General features: G+C 39.0%; 1 protein-coding gene across 7 annotated transcripts; it reads left to right on the forward strand.

Moving 5' to 3' along the window:
• Window positions 1-328: 328 nt before the first annotated feature.
• On the forward strand, window positions 329-23635 carry RNASET2 (ribonuclease T2). 7 transcript variants are annotated; one of them, XM_018915581.3, is made up of 12 exons: window positions 329-472; window positions 1010-1244; window positions 2965-3030; window positions 4858-4962; window positions 6870-6936; window positions 12216-12271; window positions 13259-13316; window positions 14152-14222; window positions 16586-16699; window positions 18883-18928; window positions 19143-19217; window positions 21236-23635. In XM_018915581.3, the coding sequence occupies exons 3-12, from the start codon at window positions 2984-2986 to the stop codon at window positions 21425-21427; spliced, it is 831 nt and encodes a 276-aa protein (XP_018771126.1). In that variant the 5' UTR covers window positions 329-472; window positions 1010-1244; window positions 2965-2983; the 3' UTR covers window positions 21428-23635. The 7 variants fall into 7 exon arrangements, with proteins under 7 accessions (XP_018771126.1, XP_050828426.1, XP_009089739.1 ...); XM_030236052.2 differs by having other exon boundaries at window positions 413-472; window positions 1005-1244; XM_050972469.1 differs by lacking the exon at window positions 2965-3030.
• The last annotated feature ends 212 nt before the right edge of the window (window positions 23636-23847 follow it).

Genomic DNA, 23847 nt, shown 5'->3' on the forward strand with positions numbered 1-23847 from the left:
CCTGTGTCAGCTCCTAGGCTTGCATCAGTCAGTAGACTCCTATTTAGAGTCCTCATCGCACTCTCGAAGACCTCTGTGCCGAGCAAATGCTCAGTATGAAACCAACATAACTAAATCCTTGAATATGCTAAAGAACAGCCAACCAAAACAGCAGGACGAGCCAAACCACCCACACAAACGACTTCCCCGCAGCCCGCCGCTCCTTTCTAGCCCGCGCTAGCAACGCCCTGCTCCCGCGGCACCCGGCTGACCGCGGGGATGCGCCAGGGAGGCACCGGGAATACCGCGGGGCCACTACCCCCGATTGTGCGCGCCCCCATGAGCAGCCAGCGCCCGGGCAGACCGCGGGCAGCCGCTGTGGTGAGCGGCGGTGCCACCCCTGCCACCCTCCGGGGCGGGGCCTGTGCGGGCCCGGCGAGAGCGGCGGGCGCGGGGCGGCTCCTGCGGGCAGCGCCGGGGCAGCGGGCCGGAGGTAAGGCGGGCCGGGGGATGCGCGCAGCGTGCTGAGGTGTGGTGGGGTCTGAACGCGAGACAGCGCTCTCGGGTTTGAGGGTGTCCCTGCTCCGGCCTCTCTCTGCTCCCTGTGCCCGCCGTGGGGCTGCGCTCCCGCGGTTGCAGCCGGGCAGGAGGGAGCTGCGGTTCGGCCCGCCCGAGGTGTCTCTGACTGGGCTTTCCTGCCTGGCAGAGTGCGCTCTGCCGCTGGGGTCCTCAGCTGCGCGAACTGCAAAGGTGGGACTTGCAGGCCTGGCGCGCACTCAGACTGTGTTTGCTTTCACTTCTTGTGCTTTAAATTCCATGCGTAGCAAATCGGAAGTCTGCCAAATAAGAGGCAGCATTTCCCAGAGGCGGGAAAACTCTTAATATTTTTTGGGGGGTTTTTTTACACTTTACTTTTGGGCTTTGGCTTCCTGCTGTCGCCTGGAGGCTTCCCGCTTCCGGTGCTTGGGAGATTTGCATTCTTTACAGTTTGTGTAGCCGCCTCTGTAATGATTGTTTATATGGAGTTAAGGCTTTCTGCTGTCGGAGGGACATCGGTGCTGGAGCAGAGAGCCCTGTGCTGCTCGCCGTGCGAGGAGGGCGAGGTGTCGCCGTGCTCGGCGCTTCTCCGGGAAGCCGGCGGGGCTGAGCGCAGCCCCTGCTCCCTTCGGGCTCACCCCGACACCGCTCAGCCCCGGCAGCGAGAGCCCCCATCGCACTGAACGCTGTGAGAGGGGCGCTGCCGAAATCCTGCCGTGGCGGTGGGCGTGAGTATTGCCTCCGAAAAGGGTTCGAGGAGCCTTTTGCAGTTACTCGGACCAGTACTGGGGCTTGGGATGCATGGCTAGCTGGGAGTGGACAGTGGAGGTAAAACTTGCCGGAGCTAAGAGCGTTGTTATAAATTAAGTTAATGCTTCTGGCACACAGTGTTGTGACTTGGCTTGTCTAACTCGTTGTGGCAGATGCAGTGCATGCTGATATGTTAGGGATGCTACCAAAGCCTTGGGTCTTTATTTTTGCGACTTTAGATGCCAAGCTAACTGTCCTAAATAATATCTCTGTTGTTGCCAGCATTTAGCTGCGTGCATGCTGTGTCATAACCATGGGCATCTCCCACTGATGCTTGAGTGCTCTTCTGCAGCATCTTCTCTTCTGATTTTACATGCTGAACTAAACTGTTGAGCAGGAGATTTTATATTAATGAGAGGTTTGCTAGTCAAGCTAATTGTTAAAAGCAAAACGGAAGGAAAATAAGGGAGTAAAATAAGAGGTGACTAATTGATGGTGTGCAAAAGAGGCATGTGCTACATCATCATTCCCCCCAAGATGGTATATTAGAATTCAAACTATAGTGAATGTGTTACAGGAGGATTTCCTCCATGTTTATTACAAGTTCTCTCTAGTGTTTGATAAGCATGGGCAGGTAATTTTGAAAACAGCATGGAACAATGCTAATATTGTTAGTGAAATTGACCTTGCCCTGACTGGGTTACTAACACATAGAAACACACATAGAAACATACACAGAAACATGTGTTTTGCATTCCTTTTCCAGGTACAGTAAACCAAGAGTAATCCCAAAGCTGTTCTTGCCCTTTGGAATTTTATCCATAGTAAAACTGAGTTGATAGCCTAGTGTCAAGTAATAATTTTATGTATGTGTGCAGGTTTCATTTTCAAGTTTTAAGTTTTCTATGTTATGAAATCTTTTGGAACATCTTGACTTTTTTTATAACTAACTTTCATAATATGAAATCCCTGTTTTTTACTAGAGAAAAGTTGGTGTAAGATTTGTTAAATCTCTTCTTTATTCTATTTGTGAAATTAGTAATCTAGTGCAATTTTTAGTAAACAATCTAGAAGCAATTTTTATTAAAAAATATATCTTAGTTGTTAATGCAACTAAGATATATTTTTAAATAAAAAATTATAGACATCCATTCTTTTGGATGTCTATTTCCTCAAATGCGCATCATTCAGATGCCTTTAAAGTGAAATTGATGCACTTTTCGCCTTCCACCATCATTGTCACAGACAAATAAAAGGTCAGCTTGAATAAATCACTCAGTCTGTCTTGATAGTGTTGTGGAATCTGAAGGGTTTACTTCTGAGCTAAATCCTTAGAGAGAGTTTATGTATTGTTTATCAGTGGAAAAAAGTGAAAGTTACAGACTTTCAAACCTGCTTTGTTGCCCTATGTTCTTGTTTCAGGGTTCAGAACAATATGTAGAATAAATCAGCACCTACTGCTGCTCTGATGGCAGCATTTTTTAAAGCCCCCTCTGTTCCTGGTAGTTACTTGGTCAAACATAAGAGTCCAGTGAGAAAGGAGACAATTACTTTATGCTTTTTTTGCTGCTTAGTCACTGAAAAAAAAAAGCTTCTTTCTGCCTACCAACTTACATCAAAAGAAATGCTGTAGTGCTTGCTGGGTTATTTTTCTTTCATAATCCACTTCCTTAACATGTTTCTTCCACACCTTTGTAGAGTGCAGATTTTTTTGGTGATGTGTGATGTTCCTGTCTTTCAAGTGGTACTTCCTGCTTTTTGTAGGTAGGGCAGAATTTTACATGAATCTTACTCTTTTTACATCTCTCAATGTTTTGTCTTATAGTTTTTCAGAAGAGTGCAGAAGAGTAGTCTTGCTTGGTTGGTCTTCAGTTCAAAATAATAGAAGGTTTTTAAGCAGGTCTATAAGGCATTAAGCAGGTCTATAAGGCAGAATCTCAAATCATTAATTCCTGTTGTTTAAATGATGAGACTGGAGATCACTTAAGGTGCAGAACTCTTGGGGAAATTGGCTATCCAGCACTTACTTATTTGTGACTTTTTAATACACTGTATGGCTATATAAATTTCTTTAATAAAGCATATATGTCTTTCTTTGGCTAGCTTTTGCTGAAGATTAGTTCTGCATTGTTGTGTGCTTTTCAATACAAGTAGCACTCTCCAAATGATCTTCTAAACATTACTATTATTTTTTTCTTATTTTATCTGGTGAGTGAAATTCCTTCTGGTGTTTTTAAGAAAGTAGATCAGGAAGATAACAGTTGGCAACTAATATTAATCTGATTGTATCTTCTGTTAGGCCAAGTACCTTGTGATGTGTCTATTACAAATTAGTGAGGCATTTTTGTATGAAATAGAAGAATGTCTTAAAGGTGTTAGCTTCCTCACAATTTAGCAAGACCTTGTGATAAATTTAGCTGGTTTTTGGTTACAATTGTTGCCCAAGTTGTTTTGAAATCCCCACACATTTTGCAAGCGGGGAAGCTGCCTCCTTTGTACTTCAGCTCTGGTAGGGCGTTTGCAGAACTGTGGGGTTCTGCAGGCTGGGTCCAGAGCCACACAACAACTGTAGGAAAATGGGTTCTTCTTTTTAATGAGCTGTGAATATGAATTATGATGAGTTTTCTCACTGTAATGGCTGAATCAGCCATGCCTTCACTGGAGTAAAAACAGGCTTTATTTGACTGTGGTAAGAATGAATTAAAAAAAATATCCATAGAAAAAAAGAATACAACTAATGTTGTGAGAGATCTTTGAAAGGTCACCTAGGTTACACACAGTGTCTTTGGTGTAGGGTTGTCATTTTGAGAAGTAGTTTTGGTGAGGCTTTAATAACTTGCATGTAAATACGTGCATGTACATCCCTTTCTAGAAGGTAGCAGTTGAAATGCTGTGTAATGGCTGGCAGATCTGGGAGACAGTTGGGATTTTTGACCTGTGCCAAGTAGAAGTCCTTCTGTTTGTAAAGGTGGATTTGTTTGTTTTATGCCCTGACTTCTAAGGTCCATGAAGTATTAGGCAAATTGTGCATGTTCCATAGAGGCTATCTCAGGTTTATAACAGGAACAGAAACTTCATGTGGTTTTAGCAGCTTTTAAAAAAAAATATTAGCTTAGTAGTTAACTGGCATTTAGACAAAATTCTGCTTTGGACATCATCCCTGGCTTTCTGTGAGTTTCTAATATTGGCCTTGGCCAATCCAACATGAATATTAAATATTAAGTTCAAAGTTTCTTTAATGAATCACTTTGGGCATTTGAGCTGACTGCAAGTAGGGTCTTCAATTACAGCAAGTATAGCTCTGTAGAAGATTGATATATTTCTGTTAATTGGAAGGTGGCTCTGTGGCAACCATGTGCAAGTAAAGAAAAAAAGGAAACAGTGATCTCATCCTTGATGGCATTAGTTTATGAAAATTACCATACAAGCTGGGGAATCAGGCACAGCCCTGAAAGACATCCCCATTTACCCGTGGTTGTAAATCTAATCTACCATTACATGGTATTTCTGACATAGTAGGTTTCTTTTGCATTTAAACATGTAAGTGTGTTGGATAGGTAACAGATTTCTTCATTGAACTCCTTTTTACAGCTATTTGGATAACAAAATGAAGTCTGCAAAGCTGCACTATTGGATTTTGGGTTGGTGTTTCATGACACTATGTCATTGGTGTACTTCGGATACTGTTACTCAAAGGTAAGTTGTGCTTTTAAATGAAACATCTGACAACTCACTCTTAAGTGCAGATCAGAATGGTTTAACTTCTAATGTAAATTTGTATTATGTACTATTTTTGATGTGTTATTCTACCCTTAGGTGATTTATAGTAAGGCATCTATAGTAACAGGAAGAGCAAGGATCATGCCTGAGAAAACCTTTAGATGTGTCAGCATGAAGAAAGAGGAGAAGCTTAAATTCTATTTGTTGCACTTGAAACTTTTCTCATCTTGCTATAGATACATCATTTAGAGTTGTGATGTGGTAATGACAAAAACTGAAAATTATTTTGACACTCACAGCAAAAAATCTGGAGTCATCCCTGTGGCATGAATTGCACTAACTGTTGCATTGTTTACTTTTTTATTTATCTTTTCTTTTCCTTGCTGTTTTCTCAGTTCTGACAATATAAAATTAATTTTCATATGACATCCCAGCTGAGGCTGTATCAGATTGCTGCACCACCTTTTGATGGTTGTTGCCCCTTGGCAAAATCTGAGCTTCAATACTAGTGGGCCATGGGAGAAACCACCCCCCAAGTCACACCTTTCTGTGGTTAAAGCTGAAATTCCTATTGCATTATATGAGGAAATAAACTTTTCTGCTTCCTTTTAGTGCTTTGGCAAGAGAATGGTTAGAGGTGCTCAGTTCAGTGCTGAATTTTTCAGTGCCCACATTGCAGTTGATGGGTAGCTTAGATACTCTGCTGATGTGTCTTCAATCCCCAGGATTTAGGCTCTGGCTTGGCCACCTTGGCAAAGAGTCAGCTCTAGAGGCACATTCCTGAGCTGCACAGAGCAAGATAACTCAGGTCCAGAGAAGGGGGAATATCTCTGCAGCTGCATAGGTATTGAAAATGGCTTTCCTTGGATTCCAGCTCTGTTTAATAAGTAGAGTTTTCTGACCCATCCTTAGCCACAAAGTGTTTTCTAGGAGAACTCTTTGGCATGACTGACATTGCAGAAGTTCAACTGCTATTTCAAATACAGATGAAAGATCAAATAAAAAGTTTAATGAAATATCATTTCTAAGTAAGGACTTTTTATAAATAAATAAACTGCTCTGCAATATAGGGCAATTCCTCTATTCAGGTTTCTACAACAACAGTAAAGACCCCTATAAAAGTGTTAATAGTTTTCATTGTGGCTGTGCCTGGTAAGTTCCAGAGCTATTCTTCTAAATTGTTTAGAAAACCACAGATACATGTGAATGCTTAAGAGAAAATGTGGCCATTGCCAAGAAGAAAAACTAGAGGAAAAAACTGAGCTGTGATATAACATGGAAGCATCCCTAGGCTGTCCGCAGGTTGAAAAGAATTAGCTTGGTCTTTTATTCTTTTTTTTTTTTCCCTCTGTCTTTTGGTAATATATCCTCTAGCAAGAACTAATGACTGACAAGTGGCTATTAGCTTCCAGAGAATAACAATTTATTTTGACAGTTCTGCACATAATGTTGTCAGTTAAAATAATTCACAATTCTATTTTTTTTCCCATTTACTGTTCTATTTAATTACTTTGTCTGGTTGCTTAATAACTAAATATATCTACTGTAGTGTCTGATGCAACAGGTTTTTTATTTACATCTACTTAACCAGAATAGGTCTGCTCCAAACTGTTGGAAAAGGCCTCTATGGAAATTATGTGATACAGGCTTTCAGCACTTCTTGAACAAATTTTTAAGAGTTTTTTTTTTGCCCTCTGCATACTTTAGAAATGGAAAGCAGATGGAGATGGGGTGCCAGAAGGAGAATTTGTTTAACAATGGGGATATTAGCATGTTTCCTTATATGTTGTTTCTCTCTGAATTGTTAGTTTGGACTGTGTGCCTGAAGGTGTTCTTCTTTTTAAAATACTTGAAGATGAATAAATTTGTCTGTCTCCCTCCAGTGACATCCACCCTCATTCCTGGAAGAAGCTATATTTTGCTCATCATTGGCCAGTGACTGTATGTAAGGTGAGGTTTTTGTGTTTATATTTTATCCTAAAAAAGGTACCATTGGATAATAAATGTGTGAAGAGATTAAATAAAGCCCATTAAGTATTTAATTTTGGTTGTGCCTTTATAAAGGCTTTTTCTGAACTTGATGCAACTTTTGCTACTTCCCCTGCAATGCAGAGCAGCCATAACAGGAAAGACTGTGGTGTGTTACAGGTAGAGTTGTCAATGTAGGGTGTACTGTACACTAAGCTTGTTACAGAATTTGTGACATTTATTAATCTAAACTTTCATCAGACTCTGTTGGAAGACTTGCCTGTCTTGTTTGACTGATGACAATTCAGTATTTGAACTATCTGCTGGACAATTAGGTTTTTTTTGCTTTGTAACGTTTGCTCCAGTATTTCTATGATGTCATCAAATACTGATTCAGTCAGGAAAGAGAGCTATAAAGGTGTTGTGGCAGGTGTCTCTTGAGTATTTCTGCATTTTTTTGCTGTATTTCAGGGGTGTGAACCCAAAATGAACACAGTCTTCCAACATACATCTGTCAAAGCACAGCTAAGTGGTGTACTGTTACTATAAAGTATCTACTGCAATCTGATAGTTGAACACTTTTCCTGTACTGGAAGTACTCAAAGTTCTCTTCCCATACAGTTAAGTTAAAAATATGATCAGATTTACTGAGACAAGGTTGAAGAACGTTGTGAATAATAATGTAGCTTCAGGTTCAGCCAAATGTCTCTGCAGCAAGAAAGGCTTCTTAGGTCTTCTGTTTTACAACATCAGAATCTTATCTTTTTGTGTTTTAGGTACTTTTAAATTTCTCATTCCTGTTTCTGGAAATAGATAGAAAAGCAGTAGCAACAAAAGCCATGTGCTGCCTAAATATCTGAGGAAAAGTAGATATACTTCACATTACTTAAATGTGGAGGGCAATATCAATAGCAAAAGTCAGATGTGTGTGATTGAGACCAAAGACCGACACCACTGTTCTGTTTTTTTGTTTGCCTGTTTTTTCAGTGGAGATAAGGAAGGATTTGATGCAATTTGTGTCTGATTTTCTGTTGATTAAACCTCACTGTTAATGACTTGAAGCAGAGATGGTAGTGTTGAAGAGTTGTAGTGCTTAGCACAAGTCAGTGTTCAGAGTCAGTAGCAGTGCAAACCCTTGCTTACATGAATGAAAATAGAGCAATTGGGAAAAAAAGAGAAAGATTAAACAACACAAAATTAAAAAAATAAGTCCCTACCAACCAGTTTTCCCACTGTGTATTTATGCTGGTTACTTCTCTGAATTCCGGGGTAGAGTAATTGATTGACAAATAATTTACATAACCTTCTAGTGAAGGTGAATAATTGAAGGTACTGAGCATCAGAAAATGTAGCCTTCCTTGCCCTTTGTTGATTTCTTATAATATTTTGTAGTAAGAGGTAGACAGAGGCATTCAAAGAAGTGCAGAAAAAGAAATACTAAAATCATGTTAAGTAACTTTTTTTTTTCTTAGCTTCCCATCATTGAGTCATATGAAGAAACAAGATCTCAACTGTACTCCTATAACAGCTTTCTTGTTTTACATAAGAGGAGTTCCTAAATTCAGGAATTAATTTACATATTTTTAAGTAGGTAGATTCTTCTGAGTGTTTGGTGTATTTATATATGATAACTGGTGTTTTTCAGGGTGTAAATATTTTTAGTGTTATTATTCAGTTTAAAACTCTTGACATGATGCTGAAAGGAAAAAGCTGTGAATGAAACAGCAGAAGTCATTATATCATTTATGGCAAAAACCTGTGAGATACTTTTTTTTCTGAAAGTACTTCTTAGTTTATGTCTCCTATGTAAAGGAATCTTATTAGAGACTCTTTCATACACAGTGTGTTTTTAAGGTATGTGGATGAGCTTCATCTTAACTCCTGCCTGTTTTGGAGATCAGTGCTTGAAAAGTTTTTTAGGCTTTTGAAGGCCCAAAAAATTTAGAGGGTACAGATCAGCATGCCAGAAATTTGAGAATACATCTCTTCAGCTCTTCCTGGGCTTTAAAAAGTAACTGTTCAGCTGATGCTTTTTAATACTGAGTGTGATCAGCACAATTAAATTGGAAAGTGTTTTTTAATCATATCCTCCAAACTATCCCATTAAAATAAAGTGATATCATGGCAGCAGTGATAACCCCAGGACCTAAATACTGACTACTACAGTGAAAAGGGTGAAGGAGGAAGAGAGGTTTTCTTCCTTGTAATGTGATTAGAAATTCCAGTACCATATAATTGACCTAAGGTGACTATGTCTTATGCAAAGATATCTAAGCTAGATATCACTTGAGGTTCCCAGACCTCAAGTGACTATGAAATTCATATTCCCTTAAAAAATTGTGCCTGTGGCTAATTCATGCCACACTTTTCAGTAACAAAAGAGTGTGACTTAAGAGCAACTCAAGGCCAAGAAGAGGGACTTTCCTAATCCCTTTTTATGGAGTTGTAAAAACCTTTTATTCCAGAACTTAAAAAGAGAACTATTATTTCAACTTTTGGATCCGGGAGATTGCAAAAAGATGAAATTTTTTATGTGATTAGGGTTTTTTTGTGTGTATGCAAAATGTGGAAAATCCAGTCCAAGTTTGTAAGTTATTCAGTTCCTTCTCTGTTAGGAATGGGAAGGACAATAAAGAAATAACCTGCTGTCATCTGCCTTTACTTCATATATGTGCTCATTAAAGGAAAGAGTCAAAAAAAGGACAATAGAATAGAATAATGAACAGAACAGCCTGAATTCACGTTTGAATGTTGTGTTAAGCAACAGATGATTTTATTTTTCAATATGAGATAAAAAATTTTCCTAAGTTCAGGCTTTGGCAATAATTTTATAGCAGAGGCCTAAATGAAGAATAGAAATACTAGTTTTCCTTCTTTTTTGGGTAGAAATAGAAGTAGTCACATAATACAGAAAAAGTTAAAGTGACTAAAGGAAGAAGGGGAGTAATTGCACACCGTTTGAGGGGAAGAAGTTGAAGAGGTGAACTCTCTCCACAGTTGGAAAAGCAAGATTTTTTCTTTGCAGTTGCCATGTTTCATTACAAAATTAATTATAATTTATCTTCCTTAAGGAGATGGCCTACTTAAGCAAGGTGGTTGGAAGGGAGAACAGGAGTAAATATTTTACTTCTCAGAAGCTGATTTTTTATTTCAATTTGGTGTATCTGTATGTGATCCAGTAGCACTACTCTTGCATTTACCAGCTGCTATAGCAATGGATTTGTAACTTGGGCAGCTCACAAGGTGACATTTCTGGGACACACCAATGGTATTTCACTTTTTGGCATTTCAGAGGTGATAAAATCTTCCATGCTTCTGGCACATGCTGTTTGTGCAATGACTTGCTGTTACAAACAGGCTAATCCCTCTGCTGAAGTGTTCCCTCTCAGCATGGTGGGTGCTCTACAGCCTCACCAGCCCTTTGCTCAGTTTTATAGGTCATGTATGGTTCATTTCGATTGGTTTGGTTATCAGATTGCTTTAAAACAGGGGAAAACAGTGCTTCTTTTTCAAATGAATCTAGGTATGTAGGGCTTTCTGGGGTCCAGTGCTCACTTGAAAATAAATATTTGTACCTCTGTTTCTAGTCAGTCAATCTCTAGAGATGAAATTTAATCTTTCAGCAATCAGTCTGTGATAAACAGGAAGGCTGACAAGAAGTGGTTTTGCACCAGCAAGCAGGGGTACCCAGCTTTGCAGACCAGCATTTGCATTTTTTATTATATTGATTTAAAATGAACGTTGGAAAGATACTAAGGCTAGAATGAAAAAGGAGATTGAATGAAGCTGGCCAAGGCATGCAGAGTGGGAACTAATGTGTTGTAGGTTGCACTGACGGCCCAGTTCTGCCAGGGCACAGGGTAACAGCAAGAGTCTGATGAAGCAGATAGAAGAAACTGCAAGGGAGGTTAGTGCCATGATTTCAAATCTGGAATGCTCTGGGTGTTCCATTAGCATGTCTGAGAACTGCAGTTGAAGGCTGAATAAGGAGAACAATTGGACTGTTTTTGTTGCCACCTCAGTTGAGCAAGCTGTTGACTAATAATTTGCTGTACTTTGGGCTAGATAGCCAAACTCCTCCAGGTCCACAGAGCTTGTGTCATGACAGAGCAATATTGTTTAGACATTTTCAGTATGTGTTTGTTCAAAATATTCCTTTCAGGAAAAAAAGCTTTTGCTGGGTGTAATTGCTTGTATTGTTGGTGGCAAGAGAGGAGAGGAAGGACACGGACACAGAACAAGGAAGTCTTGCAGAAGTTGCAGTTTTGCTGCCACTGGCCTGTGGCATGTGGAAGGCAATTAGTGAGATTACAGGCCTGTCTCTGCTCCTCTCTACACTCTGCTCTTGCTCTGGCATCACATAAAAGGCATTGTGGCATAATTATGACAGAATGCAGAGCTAAAAAGGAAAGCTATTATTATGGGAGAAGAATGTCTGGGGAGATTGTTAGTTAATGGCACAAAGTGTTTACTTGAAAGAGCTGTAATTCCTAAGAAGAGTAATCAGGGAAAATACAGTAATGGTATTCTGTGATGTGTGACATGAATTTTTTTAGTTTGTTCTTTCAGGCATATGTCTCTGCTCTAAACAGTAATTAAAGTGTAGGCTATTTCTCCTGTATTATCAACAGTTTTTATTGGAGGCTCTATTTTTCTGTTTTTGTAGGAAGGTATTTAGTCTTTCATTTTCTCTCCATTCCCTTGAACCTCAAGTCAAAATCCTTAAAGCATAAGTCTTTTTTACTTAGAATAAGCAATATAATCTCTTCTTTGTATTTTTCACTTTCAATACAATGATAAAACTAGATCTGAATACTTAAAGAGGGTTTTGTGCTTGTCCAATATTTTAGTTTATTTTGCATGTTTTTTACTTTAATGGCTCTGCACTCCTTGAAAATATGTGGTAATGAGAAAAATACACAGCTGCTACATGGAGTACTATAAATGCAGATAAAGCTCTGATCATTCAGCATGGATCAGGCTACTTTCTGTTACCTCAGAACCTGTCCTTTTGTCTTCTCTATATGCTGTCTGCTCAGATTTCACTGATCTGCTTCAAAATTCTGACGCCAGTGGGTCCCTAAGTGGCATAATCCATGACAGCTTCAAATAACTGGAGTTCACCAGTTCCTGGTTTGGCAAGGAAAGTTGGCATGCCACAGTAGAACCTTGGGCCATCACTGAATGAGGTTTTACTTTTGCCTTTAAACCTTTACTCCTGGATACATGCAGCAAATACTCTGTGTTTTTGTTTCCTACAGATGAATGCTAATGATTGTCATGACCCACCAAAGTACTGGACCATCCATGGATTGTGGTATGATCATAGAGTGCTTTTATTTCCACCTGGAAAATCAAATTTTGTACTAGGATGTTTAGTGATTTGGATTTGTTAGGTGGAGGTTTGTTTGTTTGCGGGTTTTTTTGTGTGTTTTGTTGGCTTTTTTTGTGTGTTGTTTTTTTTTTTTTCTTGCTGTTTTTTGTGGAGTTATTTTTGGAGATCTTAATCTGTCTGTTCTTATGATTGAAATAAAATTAAAACCCTATGGTTTGACATAAAACTGAAATACACTTCTGTATCTCATGACTTGTTGAAATCCTTTGGCCACATAAGCATTTTATTACGACACCTCCTCATAAGATCAGAAACGGTCTCAAGCAGAAAGGGAACTATTGTTTCCCTTCTTTTCTTTTGTTTCTCTGAGCAAAAAGAATTTGTTAATATCTCATGACTGCTTGTGGCTTTAAATATTTTATCTCCACACAAATGTTGCAAAAGTATAAGAAAACTAAATTGCTTCAAAGGAATCACCTCACTGGTGATTGCCTCACTGATGTCAATGGCAGCAATTCAAAAATTTTCCAGACAAATACAGTAAAATTGGTACAGGAGTTTAAGCTATGCTTCTTGGAAAAGTGATCATCATTATGTATTGATTCCCTGAGAGTGTCTTGGTGATACTTGTAGAAACATCAGATGGGGCAGCAATTTAGGAGGTCATGTCAGTAGTGACACCAGTGACATCATGTGCAAGACCTTTCCAAGTCACTGGCACACTCAAATGACTTTTACATAGAATGAAAGAGACCAAAGGGCCATTTTCTGAATCTTCATGAGAAATCTTTTGGCCGTAATTAATATCTTGAATGTTTTACTTCTAAACCACTGTAGGTTCTTACGGTTTACTTGCATTTTTAAGATCTCCAGCTATAATCCTGCATACTTAAAATTCAAGATAATGATATGTTTGTTACCACTAATGAGTTAGGAGACATTTTTTTCAATTTTATTTTGCTTCCCTAGGCCTGACAGAGCTGAAGACTGTAACAAAACATGGCATTTCAATGTCACCGAGATCAAGGTATTTAAAACAAAAACAGACATACCAGGCAGAGCTAAGTGCAATTACTTTTGCACATCCTCTATGCAAAATCTGCAGTTCCTAATATCACTCCTAATGTTTACTGAGGGCTATGGTTTTTTAAGGACTCCAGAAATTCTTTTAGTGCTTCTGGTACTATTTGAAGTTGCTGTCCTTTTGATCATTAGCATCTGTACCTACTTGATTTTCTGAACATGCAGTTTGGCTCATTCAGCCACATCCTCCTTAATAAAATCTAGAGGTCCACCACCACATAGGTGATAGATCTGCAGTGACAAAAAGCACCTGTGAAAATAAAAAGATTCAGTCAGTTGGTGTTCTCCCTTCACATTTTCTACTGCAAAATCAGAATAAAGAAAGTAAGAGCTCAGAGTACTGTTTTCTAGGTGTTTTCTCCTAGGCCATTAGTCCTTTTTTTGTTCTTTTTCTACTTAAAAAAACCCAATGTATTTAATTCAGCAAAATTCATTTATGTGTTATAGATAGGGATAAGAGACTTGAGCCTGACAAATAGGGAACACTGCATGATTGATTGAACAATTTCTGCAGAGACAGTTGAAGGAAAGTCTTGCTTTGAGGCAGTGTGTCAGTAATAGTATGTTCAGATATTTAGGTAGGTGTACCTGTTACCTCCAACAACAGCATTTTCAGAATATGGGGGAAAAAGATGTTTTATTTTTCTTCAAATAAATGTTTCAGTCATGGACACTGAAAGATGAGGCTTCAGTTGTAAAAAATTTATCAATATATGTAGACTGTATAAGAAATAGCTTTTCAATGCTGTAGGTGCATTTATTAATTGTGGTATTTTTAGGATCTTTTGTCAGACATGAGACACTACTGGCCTGATGTGCTTCATTCATCTCTGAATCGCACCCAGTTCTGGTGAGCACAAAAAAGCCCTAAAAAGCATTTTGGATATTATTTTATAAAAATCTGTCTGAGTAGTTCTTCAGCTGTGTGAGAGGAAGTGTCCAGGCAGCCATTGAAGCAGTGTGTTGTGGCAGTCTCACTCATAGTATAGATCTGTTCTCTTATAAAATATAGCTGTTGAAGAGAGGGCCATAGCAGAAGTTTTAGAGAAATGAAACTTAGTGAGAGAATGTTTCCTCCCTTTGTCCCCAGGAAGGAGAAACAGCTGCTGTTGACACATTACATCTGAGTAGCAGTAGCACTCCTGAGACATCACAGGTAGCTGCAAGAGCAGCTTCCAGATCTCTTTCCCTAGCTAGTTTCACTGTGTTGCTGGTCTTGAGAGAGCTTTCCTTTTGGGCTTCCTCATAGAAGAGAAAATAGAGAAATAGAATGCACTGTGTCATGGTAGCCACTTCTCTGCTCAGTGAAGTTACTGACAGCAGCTCTGTGCTGCCACCAAGCTCATGTATGCAAGAGGTGCAGAAGGATGGAGGCCTTGATGAACACCTGCAGCTGTGGTCAGTATCTTTTTTTTCCCCTTTGAAACAGCTGTGGTGCAAAATAGTGTGACATTGTGAAGAGTATAATCTTAAAGTCTTGGTAAATATTTTGTGGAGATTAAAGTCTCTCTCCATTCTGGAAGCTCACAGGACTGATTAAAACACTTGGGCCTGGTGCATTCTTGGCTTGCTGCAGATGATGGTTCACAGGCACTGTCAGTGCAGACTGCCCCAAACCACTCCAATAGCAGTTCCACGGTAGCAATAAAAGGCTTCTTGAATGCCAGCAGGTCTTTGGCCCTCTGTTTTTGCCTTCTTTATAGAAAGAGCAGGACACTTCAAATATAAGTACTACTGAGAGCCTTCAAAAGACAGGTACATCACCATTAGTTTTACAGACGTGCATGTATACACTCTCTGAACTAAAAATGTCATCTTTGTCATCCATGCAAAGCCTTGCCTCTAGCTTGCTGCTGTTTTAGTAGCCCTTTGGATCTGACTATTATCTGCTTAATTTAATTAATCCAACCTAACTATATTTCTTGCTAAGTTTACCTCTTAAAAAGCTTCTGTTTACTTTAAACTGTGGTGCTTTTTCTCATTAGTAATTTAAAATTCCTTGTGGAGAAATCTGCCCATGGAAACTGGACTCTTCCAGTCAATAAACAGTTCATTTGACATGCATTTGTGTTGAGTGTTACAGCCAAGATGAGAGCTCTCTACAAGGCTAAGTTTGGGAAGATACAATGAAAATCTTACAGTAAAGCATCTTCTCCCCTGCCTCAAATCTCCTGACACCACAGTTTCTGTATTAATTTTCTGTTCAGAAGTAGTACACTATTTCCTAGATCCAAACATAATTTCTTTTAAGGTGTTTTAATTCCTTAAGAAAAACCTGAAGTTTTTAGTAGGAATGGACAATTCCAAGGTAGGCTTTCAAGTGATTAATAGTTGTCCTTCTCTGCTTTTTGATGATGTACTTAAGGCATTATCAGGTCACAGGACGCTGTGATGATGTCAGGAGTTTGAGATTAGGTAATCTTTGTGTACATCTGCTGAACTGATACCTATATAGTACAAGTGGATTGTGAAAATTTGAAAAGAATTTAAAAAAAAATATACATCCACAGGCAGTGTCACCAAAGATTATACTGCTTAGTCTTTCAGTGGACTTTAGAATTGATAAAAAATTTTTGTCTTTTTCCCAATTTTTGTCCTGTTTGAGTTTGTCTGCTGTACACTGCAAGAATTTCTTCTGCTCTCTGTTCCTTTCTCTTAGGAGAATGGATAGTGGATTAGAAGGAAGACTTGAGACTTCATAGGAAAAACCCATGAAAATTCTGCCACAGGCCAGCATAAAAGCTGATGCTAAAATCTTAGCAGCTTGTGCAATTTCACTGTTTCACCCAAAATAAGGCTTAATCCTTTGAGTTCAGAAAAGAAATTAGTGCTTTGAAAGTTCATTTAACACAAAAGGTTCCACTAAAACTTACAAAAAGCTTAGAGATAGTAATTTTCTAGGCAAATTCTGTGCATTCTGACCTCCAGACATCTTTGTGTCTTATGATACAATGATAGGGCATTGTATCATAAGAGCATTACATGTATTTACTTCATGAATATATAGATGTTGCTGTAATTGAAGTGGTGGGAGTGATCTTGTTTGGGTTTACTTTTTACACGTGTGATAAATTTGAATGCAGTTGCACATGTGAATGCACTCCACATGTGTCGCCTTTCAGATGCTTGATTTAAGTACAATGTCTAGCTTGTACAGTACATGTGTCTGCAAATAAAGTGTTCTAAAATTTGCATTTTGCTTTTCTCCTATAGGAAACATGAATGGTACAAACATGGCACTTGTGCAGCCACACTTGAGGTCCTTAATTCTCAGAAAAAATACTTCGGTAAAGCCATAGAACTCTACCAGCAAGTTGATCTCAATGGGTACGTAAATGAACTCGATGATCTGACTTTTATTTCAAACAGTTCCTAAAGGTTTCAGATCTAGCCTCAAATGAAAGTCTAAAAATCTGATGGCAGAGAGGAAATGAGAGCATAAATTATTTTTGGTACTGAAGTTCAGAAGAAGAGTTGTTACCCTGAGAAGCAGTCTCTGGTCGCTTCATCAGATAAGCCAGTATCATTCTTAGCAGCATCCTTCTAGACAGCATGAGCCAGTAAATTTTTGAGCAGCTTTACAGGCTGTATCTTGATACCAAGAGCTATGGTACCTGTAAAGTTCTAAATCAAGTGACAAACCCCCCAGACTTCTGAGTCATGCTGAGCCCCAAACATTTGTTTTTAAGACAATGCTCTGCTCAAGGGAAAGGACAAGCTGCAGGCAAAATTGTGCAGGACATCCCGAGAAAAGGCTGAGAGCAACCACAAGAGAGGAGGTTGTGAAGGGTTCAGTTGCTGCAGGCAGTCCTCTGCTGTTCATTGTGACAGCCTTTGCTTTGTCCTAGGGCCTGGTTTCTCCTTATTGTTCCAAAGCACTGGCCATTCCAGATTCCAAGTCTTGAGGACACTGTTGTGGCTTGTCCAAGTGCTGTATGCATGTGTTCTGGCTGCAGTTGAATGCCAGAAGGTTAGAGTCCTTTCCCATCAGTGCTTGGTATTGGATGAGAGGATATTTGACTTAGATTTGTTGACCATGAGAGGACAGTATCTGAGAGAGGAAATAGTTTCATACAAAGAAATACACCTTTAAAATCTCAAGAAAACAACCCCAAAGAAACCCCAAACCAGCTCATCCTATTCATGCTCTGCCAGTACCCTGTCCAAGCAATCTCCTTGACAAAGTCTCAGTTATTTTGCATATGCACAAAGAAAAAAAGTCTTTCTTCCCTCCCATCTTGCTTTTGAAGATTTCTTTTAAAACTAGCAGATTTTTCTGAGAGGGTTTTCAGTGTTTGAGCATGTCATATGTAATGTTAAAATTAATGATGTCTAAGTCAATTGCCTAAGTAGCTGTGATGGTGTGACTAAAACATTTACAGATGGCACAATGACCGATGATGTGACTCTGTATCAGCATGTGCAATGCTGCAAAAGAATAGAGACTGAAGCATATTGAAATTAATTGCTCAAAGCTTATTGTGAAAATAAGTGGAATTAATTTTATCTTTACTGAAGAGAAAAAAGACTGAAAATGTTCTCATTGTATATAATTTCTACTTAAAAGACAAAAATGCGATTGTTTAAAAAAAAAAATGTTTCCACAATTCAAATTATTAAAAAGAGGATATCATGCAGCCTTCTGTAAGAATTAACAGACCATCATCTATTTTATTGGCCTCCTTATATCCAGTGTAAAATGACAGTGAAAAACTGCTTGTCCTTTAGTCAGCTGGATAAAATCTTCCTCATGCCAAAACTGACCTTGGAAGGGAAGGGTTGAGCAGTATCGGCATTTATGGATTAAATCTTGCAACGTACTGACCATTCCCACTTCTTACAGAAGAAGTTGTAGGGACTCACAGACTCATCATGGGTTATGTCCTGAGTCTTGTCAGCTTGGAAAAATGGACTGAGTCTAAAGGAAGGGGTACACAGGCTACAGGTTCTTGAGCACTAACTCATTCCTTGTGTGACCAGCATTTCCTCTTCAAAAACGAATTTATTAGGAACAGTTTCTGCCCTGACAGTAACATTGATTCTGATTGACATGCTGTATCCCTCTCCCAGTGTGCTGTGCATTTCCCACCACAGGAAGCCCATCCTGTGTTTGAATATGAGCGTGCCTGGAACACCCTCACAAGTCTGCCCCTGTGCAGTGGCAGGAGCATGGGGGAATGACTCAAGGCAGGGGAAGGGAAGCAATTAAACTGCATGCTCTAGCTGGGCATGCACCCAGAAACTCCCTTTCCCCTAACTGTGTCTGAGGACTGAACTGTCTTGAGTTCTTCAGGTTAAGATGTGGGAAAGGGTTCTTTCTGACCCTGCCAAGTTGGATGGGAAGTGTCCTTTCAGAAAACTTTTCCTAGGCTGGCAAAGAATGAAAGACAAGTTGCCCCTGCTCCCATTGCTGTAATGCTTGACAGGTTCTTAAAATCTGTTTTACCTAATGATTATGAAGGTGTGTTTGCATACAGGAAACATGGAAAAATGTTTTCTCTTTGTTTCAGTTGTCTCTTGAAAGCTGGGATAAAACCAAGCAGTTCATATTACAAGGTAAGAGGCAGTCTTTAATAAAATAAAATCATGTGCAAAGACTTTTTTTTCAGTAGGAGTCACCTAATTTCTGTAGAACAAATGATCTTTTGAAATTTTATAGTTCTTTAAGGCTGTACTTTTTATAAAAGTTTTTGAGAGCTTAACCAGTGTGGGAGCTGTTGGAAGATGTGCTTGTGACCTATTAATCTCTATAAGCTTTTTAATTTTTCAGATGACTGCCATAAAGGAAGCTCTTACAAGAATATATGGTGTAACACCAAAGATCCAATGCCTTCCTCCAGAAGAGGTAAAAACTCCCCTAACTTCCAAAAATGGAAAGAAAAACAAACAAAAAATAACTTATTTTTTTAAGGAGCACTTTCTATCAAAATTATAGCAAAAACAGAGTGAAAAATCTTTGGTATGGTGAAACTTAGGTCTAGGTGTTCTTTCTGTATACAGCTGTTTGCATATAGGTATTGTTTGATTCTTGGACTTGGGTTTTAAAGGTCTCTTTGTCTTAAAAGATTTAAACCTGCATTTCTTGCATGAATGCTGTAACCACCCTGCCAGAGGTATTGCTGTAGCTGGGCTCTTTGCACCATGCCTGCTAAAGTTTAGTTGCTGCATGGCAGACTGCTAAAACCAGCAAGAGTGAACTGAATGGAGGCAGTGAATGTCAGCCTTGGTGAGGATGCTGCTGCCAGAATCCTGAAATAAAGCAGCTCAGAAGCTTGTCTTTGAGGTTGTTCCAGAGAGCCTATACCTAAAGAGGTCACTGCAGTCTTTCCTTTTGAACCAATCATGTCTCAAATTTACATGTCTTTTTACTTATCCTTGGCAGTAATTGTGCTGTGCATCATGATGCAGCAGAGAAGGTGCTACACAGAGACAGTGTTCTGTAAAGTATAGGTCACCATATCTGAACCAAAAGTGCCTTTGAAGGAACAAAATAGTGTTCTGAACAATTACATGTTTAGGTTGTAGAGCTCTTTCCTTTTTTTCAGCTAGGTTACTCTGCTCTTATAGAAAAACAGCAAGAAACAAAACCCACAAGGTTAGCTTTTACTCTTGTAAGTGGTTCCTTCTCTCATCTAGTTCAAGGTGATTTACTGCAGAACTCTTGGCAGAGTTTCTGCCCATACGCAGGCAACAATTTATGAAATCTTGCTAAGATACTTTTGCTATTGGAGTGTGTTGTCAACTCTTGCTTTAGTAATGCTCTGAGGTTTTTCTACTCATATAAAAAATCTATAGGTTACAATATTTTTAATGTGTGTTTATAGGTTACTTTAAGGAAAAAAGGAATTTAAGTTGTATGTGGTTTGTATTCACCCCCACCTTTTGACATGAAAGAAATACAGAGCTAACACAAACCCCAGTTTCTAGCTCTGTTCACTGTAGTTTTGCCATTGCTTTTACTACACTTGGGATACTGTTGCAGTTGCATGAAAGTAATGTACAGCTTGGGTCTCCAGCTGAAGGCGTTGGGTAATAGAAATTAAAAAGTACATATCAGGTATTTGAAGATTGGCCTTTTTCAGAGTTCTAGATTTGTCCATGCCTGAAGCGCACGATGGAGGTACTTCAATTTTTGAAATGGATTAGACACACGCTCTGTTCTTACATTTAAAATAAAAAACAACCCAAAATAAATAACTCCCCCCCAACAACACAAATTCCAAACAAACAAAAAAAAATCCCTCACCTCAGTTACTTTTATCTTGCTTAATTGTTTCAAAACAATTTTTTTCCACATTTTGTTAGACCTGAGCATTGGGAGGGATTTTCCTGTAATTTTTTTGCCATGTGAAAGGCCTCCATGCCTGCCTGCTTTATTCATAGTCAGTATTTTTCTTCCTGGCCTGTTCTGTAGTCCAAAATTGACACTTCTCCTTTTTCTGTCAGCTTGCTTCTGTATTCTTTTGTGTAAAAGGTATTATAAAATTAAGTTTCTCTTCTCATGTATGGAGAATTTTATTTGCCTCAGTTCCTGTCCTGCTATGAAGAGTTTGTGCAGTGTCTTTCTGGTCACATGTGCCCTTCAGTGTTCACAGAGTTCAGCCAGAGCTCATCATTGTGCAGATGAGTAAATAATGTGTCAGCTTTCCCAATGAGGCTTACTAGTTAGACAAGTCCCAGGTTGGTACTGAGTAACTGTATGTACTATAAGCTGTTTAGAGTGGATGCCTCTTGTACTTTGCATTTTTCATCTGGTAAATGCACAAATAATCTCTACTGTATTGTATAGATAGGGCAATGTAGCTGAAGAATTGATTAATATTCTCCTTCCCATGAGGCTGATCTTACCCTTCATGTTTCTAGGGTGAAGAAGCACAAACAATTGGCCAGATTGAATTCTGCTTCACCAAAGAACTGCAACTGGAAAACTGCACAGCGCTGGAGGGTGGATCCAACCCAATGCAGGCTCACTTGAAGCCTGGTTCTTCGGAGCTGTCGGTCTGCAATGATACTCTCCCAACCTATTATCCTGCAGAGGTCCAAGATCACAAATGAAGCCATAAGAGTTTGAAAAACTTTTTCAACAGTGACAAAACCCAAACTCATCTAATATTACAAGCCCCTGCCTATATCACAGGCCTACAGTGAAGACTTCTGCTGGAAAACAGAGTTCTTTTGCTATTGAAGGAGAGTTGTCTACATGATGGGATCAGCATCTGATCTACAGCATGGTCTGGATTTTTTGGCTTGCTTATGGTTTGAATCAATGTTCAAAAGAGAGCTGTGACTTCTCAGTTTGACATGCAGTTGTCTGCCATTTTAGTTGCTTTTTGGTTTTTACCAGTGAGTCAGGGAACTTAATTCTTTGTATTGAAAGGATGATTGTCTGTCTGAGATGAGGTGACAAGTTCTTGAGAGGGAAATACTGTAAACAGAAAGAACTCTTGAGACCTGTCTTGAGGTCCATCCCCGGATATAATAGCCACTGCCTTGCATAATTGCTCTCCAGAAGTGCAGAACAGAGACCATGTCCTTTAAGTGTTGAACCTTTCCTCACTGAGGGATCACAGTGGGCGAAAGACAACTTTTGTATAACTTCTTAGTGAATAAGTTTGGGCTTTTCTACCTTAAAGATCTCAGGGAAACTATTTGTAGCCTTACCTGTTCTTAGATTATTTTCATGGCAGTAACTGTATACAGTCTTGAGGAACAACCAGTGCTAGAACTTACATGTTAGTACAGGAGAATGTTAGGCCCTAGAAATACGTTGTTACTAATTTTTAATTGTTTGAGCATTCAGCATTACTACTTGTGAGTGCCTGCACTTGTATATAAATACAAGATTTTCACATCATCACTTTGTTCCAAGAAACATCTTTTTATTGGCAGTAGTGCATCTCTACCCCATAATGATGACTAACATGCCATGAAGATGGATGTTTCTAAAGGGAACCAAATTTTGATGATTTCTTCCCCAAAGGGCTGTGTTGATCTATGTGTCTCAAATAAAGACAATTATGGCTCAAGGAACCATCTGTTTGTTAGAATAGTGTTACTGTGAAAACATGAAATGCAGTATTAGAAACAAATTTGTTATTTAGAGGGAGTTAGAAACCATTTACTCTCATTTTTGACTGTCCCTATTTCTCTACCACCTACCACCTTTCATTTAATGCTCTGTTACCTTTCCATTCCAGAATGCTGTCAGTTTCTTTGGCCTTTCTTGAAACTCAGATATTTATTTTAACAGCCAAGAAATTATTATGGTCTATCAAAATAGTGATTGTTGGGTTTGCCTGTTTTTTCTGCAGTTGCTTTAATCCCTCAGTCCTGTTTCTCAGTCAAAGGCAAAGCTTTGGGAGTCAGCAAAGGTAAAGCTTTGGGAGTCAGCAGATACGCACATGAGTAACAAATGACCAAAATCTGCAGCAGAGTAGATAGTATGGATTCCATGCATTTTTCAGCCTCATTTCCAAATGCAAGAAATGTGAAGGAGCTGATAAGTCTTAAAACTTTGAGGAGAAAATAACATAATCCAAAATGAGTGAGGGAGAAAACATGCCAGCAACTGAGTAAAAATTGACTGAGAAAAAGTAAAAGTTTGAGTAAACAATCTCACATACTCTGAAGTCCCAGTTAAAGGGACACTGTACCTGAAGTACAGTGTTTGCCTTAAAAAACCGCACCCATGTACTTTTTATTACAGATTAAATAAATAATTTTTTTACGGTGAACTTCTGAGTAGTAGCAATAAAACACTGTGTATATAATTACTCGTGCTTGGGTTTTGGCAAACCCATCTGCTTAACTTCTGGGAAAAATGTCTTTTTAAAGCTACCTACTGATTTTTATAGAGAGATGTGCCAAGACATTATTAAGTTTTAAGTGGTCTATTTAAGGGATGCTTCAAGGTCTGTATCTGGGCAGCCAGGAGAGCAGATGAATGAATGTTATCACCACTTCAGACCAAAGACCATGTCCAGCCCTTTGTGTTCTTTCTAGCAATGGCTCACAGCCAGCTGTGAGTCTTGTCAGTTGCCTTCCATCAGAATGTATATCATTTCAAGAATTGGATTAAGGCAGTTTAAATAAAAGAAGTAAACAAAGGTATATTGGGAGCCATAAAATTCACTTCTGAAAAGCGTCACTCACTTCTTTGTGCAATATAAATTCTGTCAACCTTGAAAATTCAGCACAGCCTGGGGATGATGGGTCCTGTATTCTTTCCTGCATCATTGAATAAATTAACTAAATTCCAGCAGAGACGTTGTGTGTGCAGTCTCAGTGGTTTAAAATACTACTCAACTCCACAAAGGGACTTAGCTTGTTTATACCCTTAGTCTGTGTGCTCTCTCATGCAAAATGCTTAAGCATCCCTTGGCATGTAGGTTAGAGTGTGGGTGTGTGTCCCTTTTCCAAGGACAGCAATGGGCAGGTTCTTTTTTCTCTGTTGTTTTTTTCTCTCTCTCTTCATG

The sequence above is a fragment of the Serinus canaria genome, chromosome 3 (assembly GCF_022539315.1).
Source record: "Serinus canaria isolate serCan28SL12 chromosome 3, serCan2020, whole genome shotgun sequence".
Classification (NCBI taxonomy): domain Eukaryota; kingdom Metazoa; phylum Chordata; class Aves; order Passeriformes; family Fringillidae; genus Serinus; species Serinus canaria.

Excerpts from the sequence above, each read along its gene's own strand:
- RNASET2 (XM_018915594.3), top strand. The coding sequence starts at position 2,942 with ATGTTTCTTCCACACCTTTGTAGAGTGCAGATTTTTTTGGTGATGTGT. Across the intron at positions 3,031-4,857 it reads GTACTTCCTGCTTTTTGTAG|CTATTTGGATAACAAAATGA; the intron begins GTAGGGCAGAAT and ends TCCTTTTTACAG. Across the intron at positions 18,929-19,142 it reads CAAGCAGTTCATATTACAAG|ATGACTGCCATAAAGGAAGC; the intron begins GTAAGAGGCAGT and ends TTAATTTTTCAG.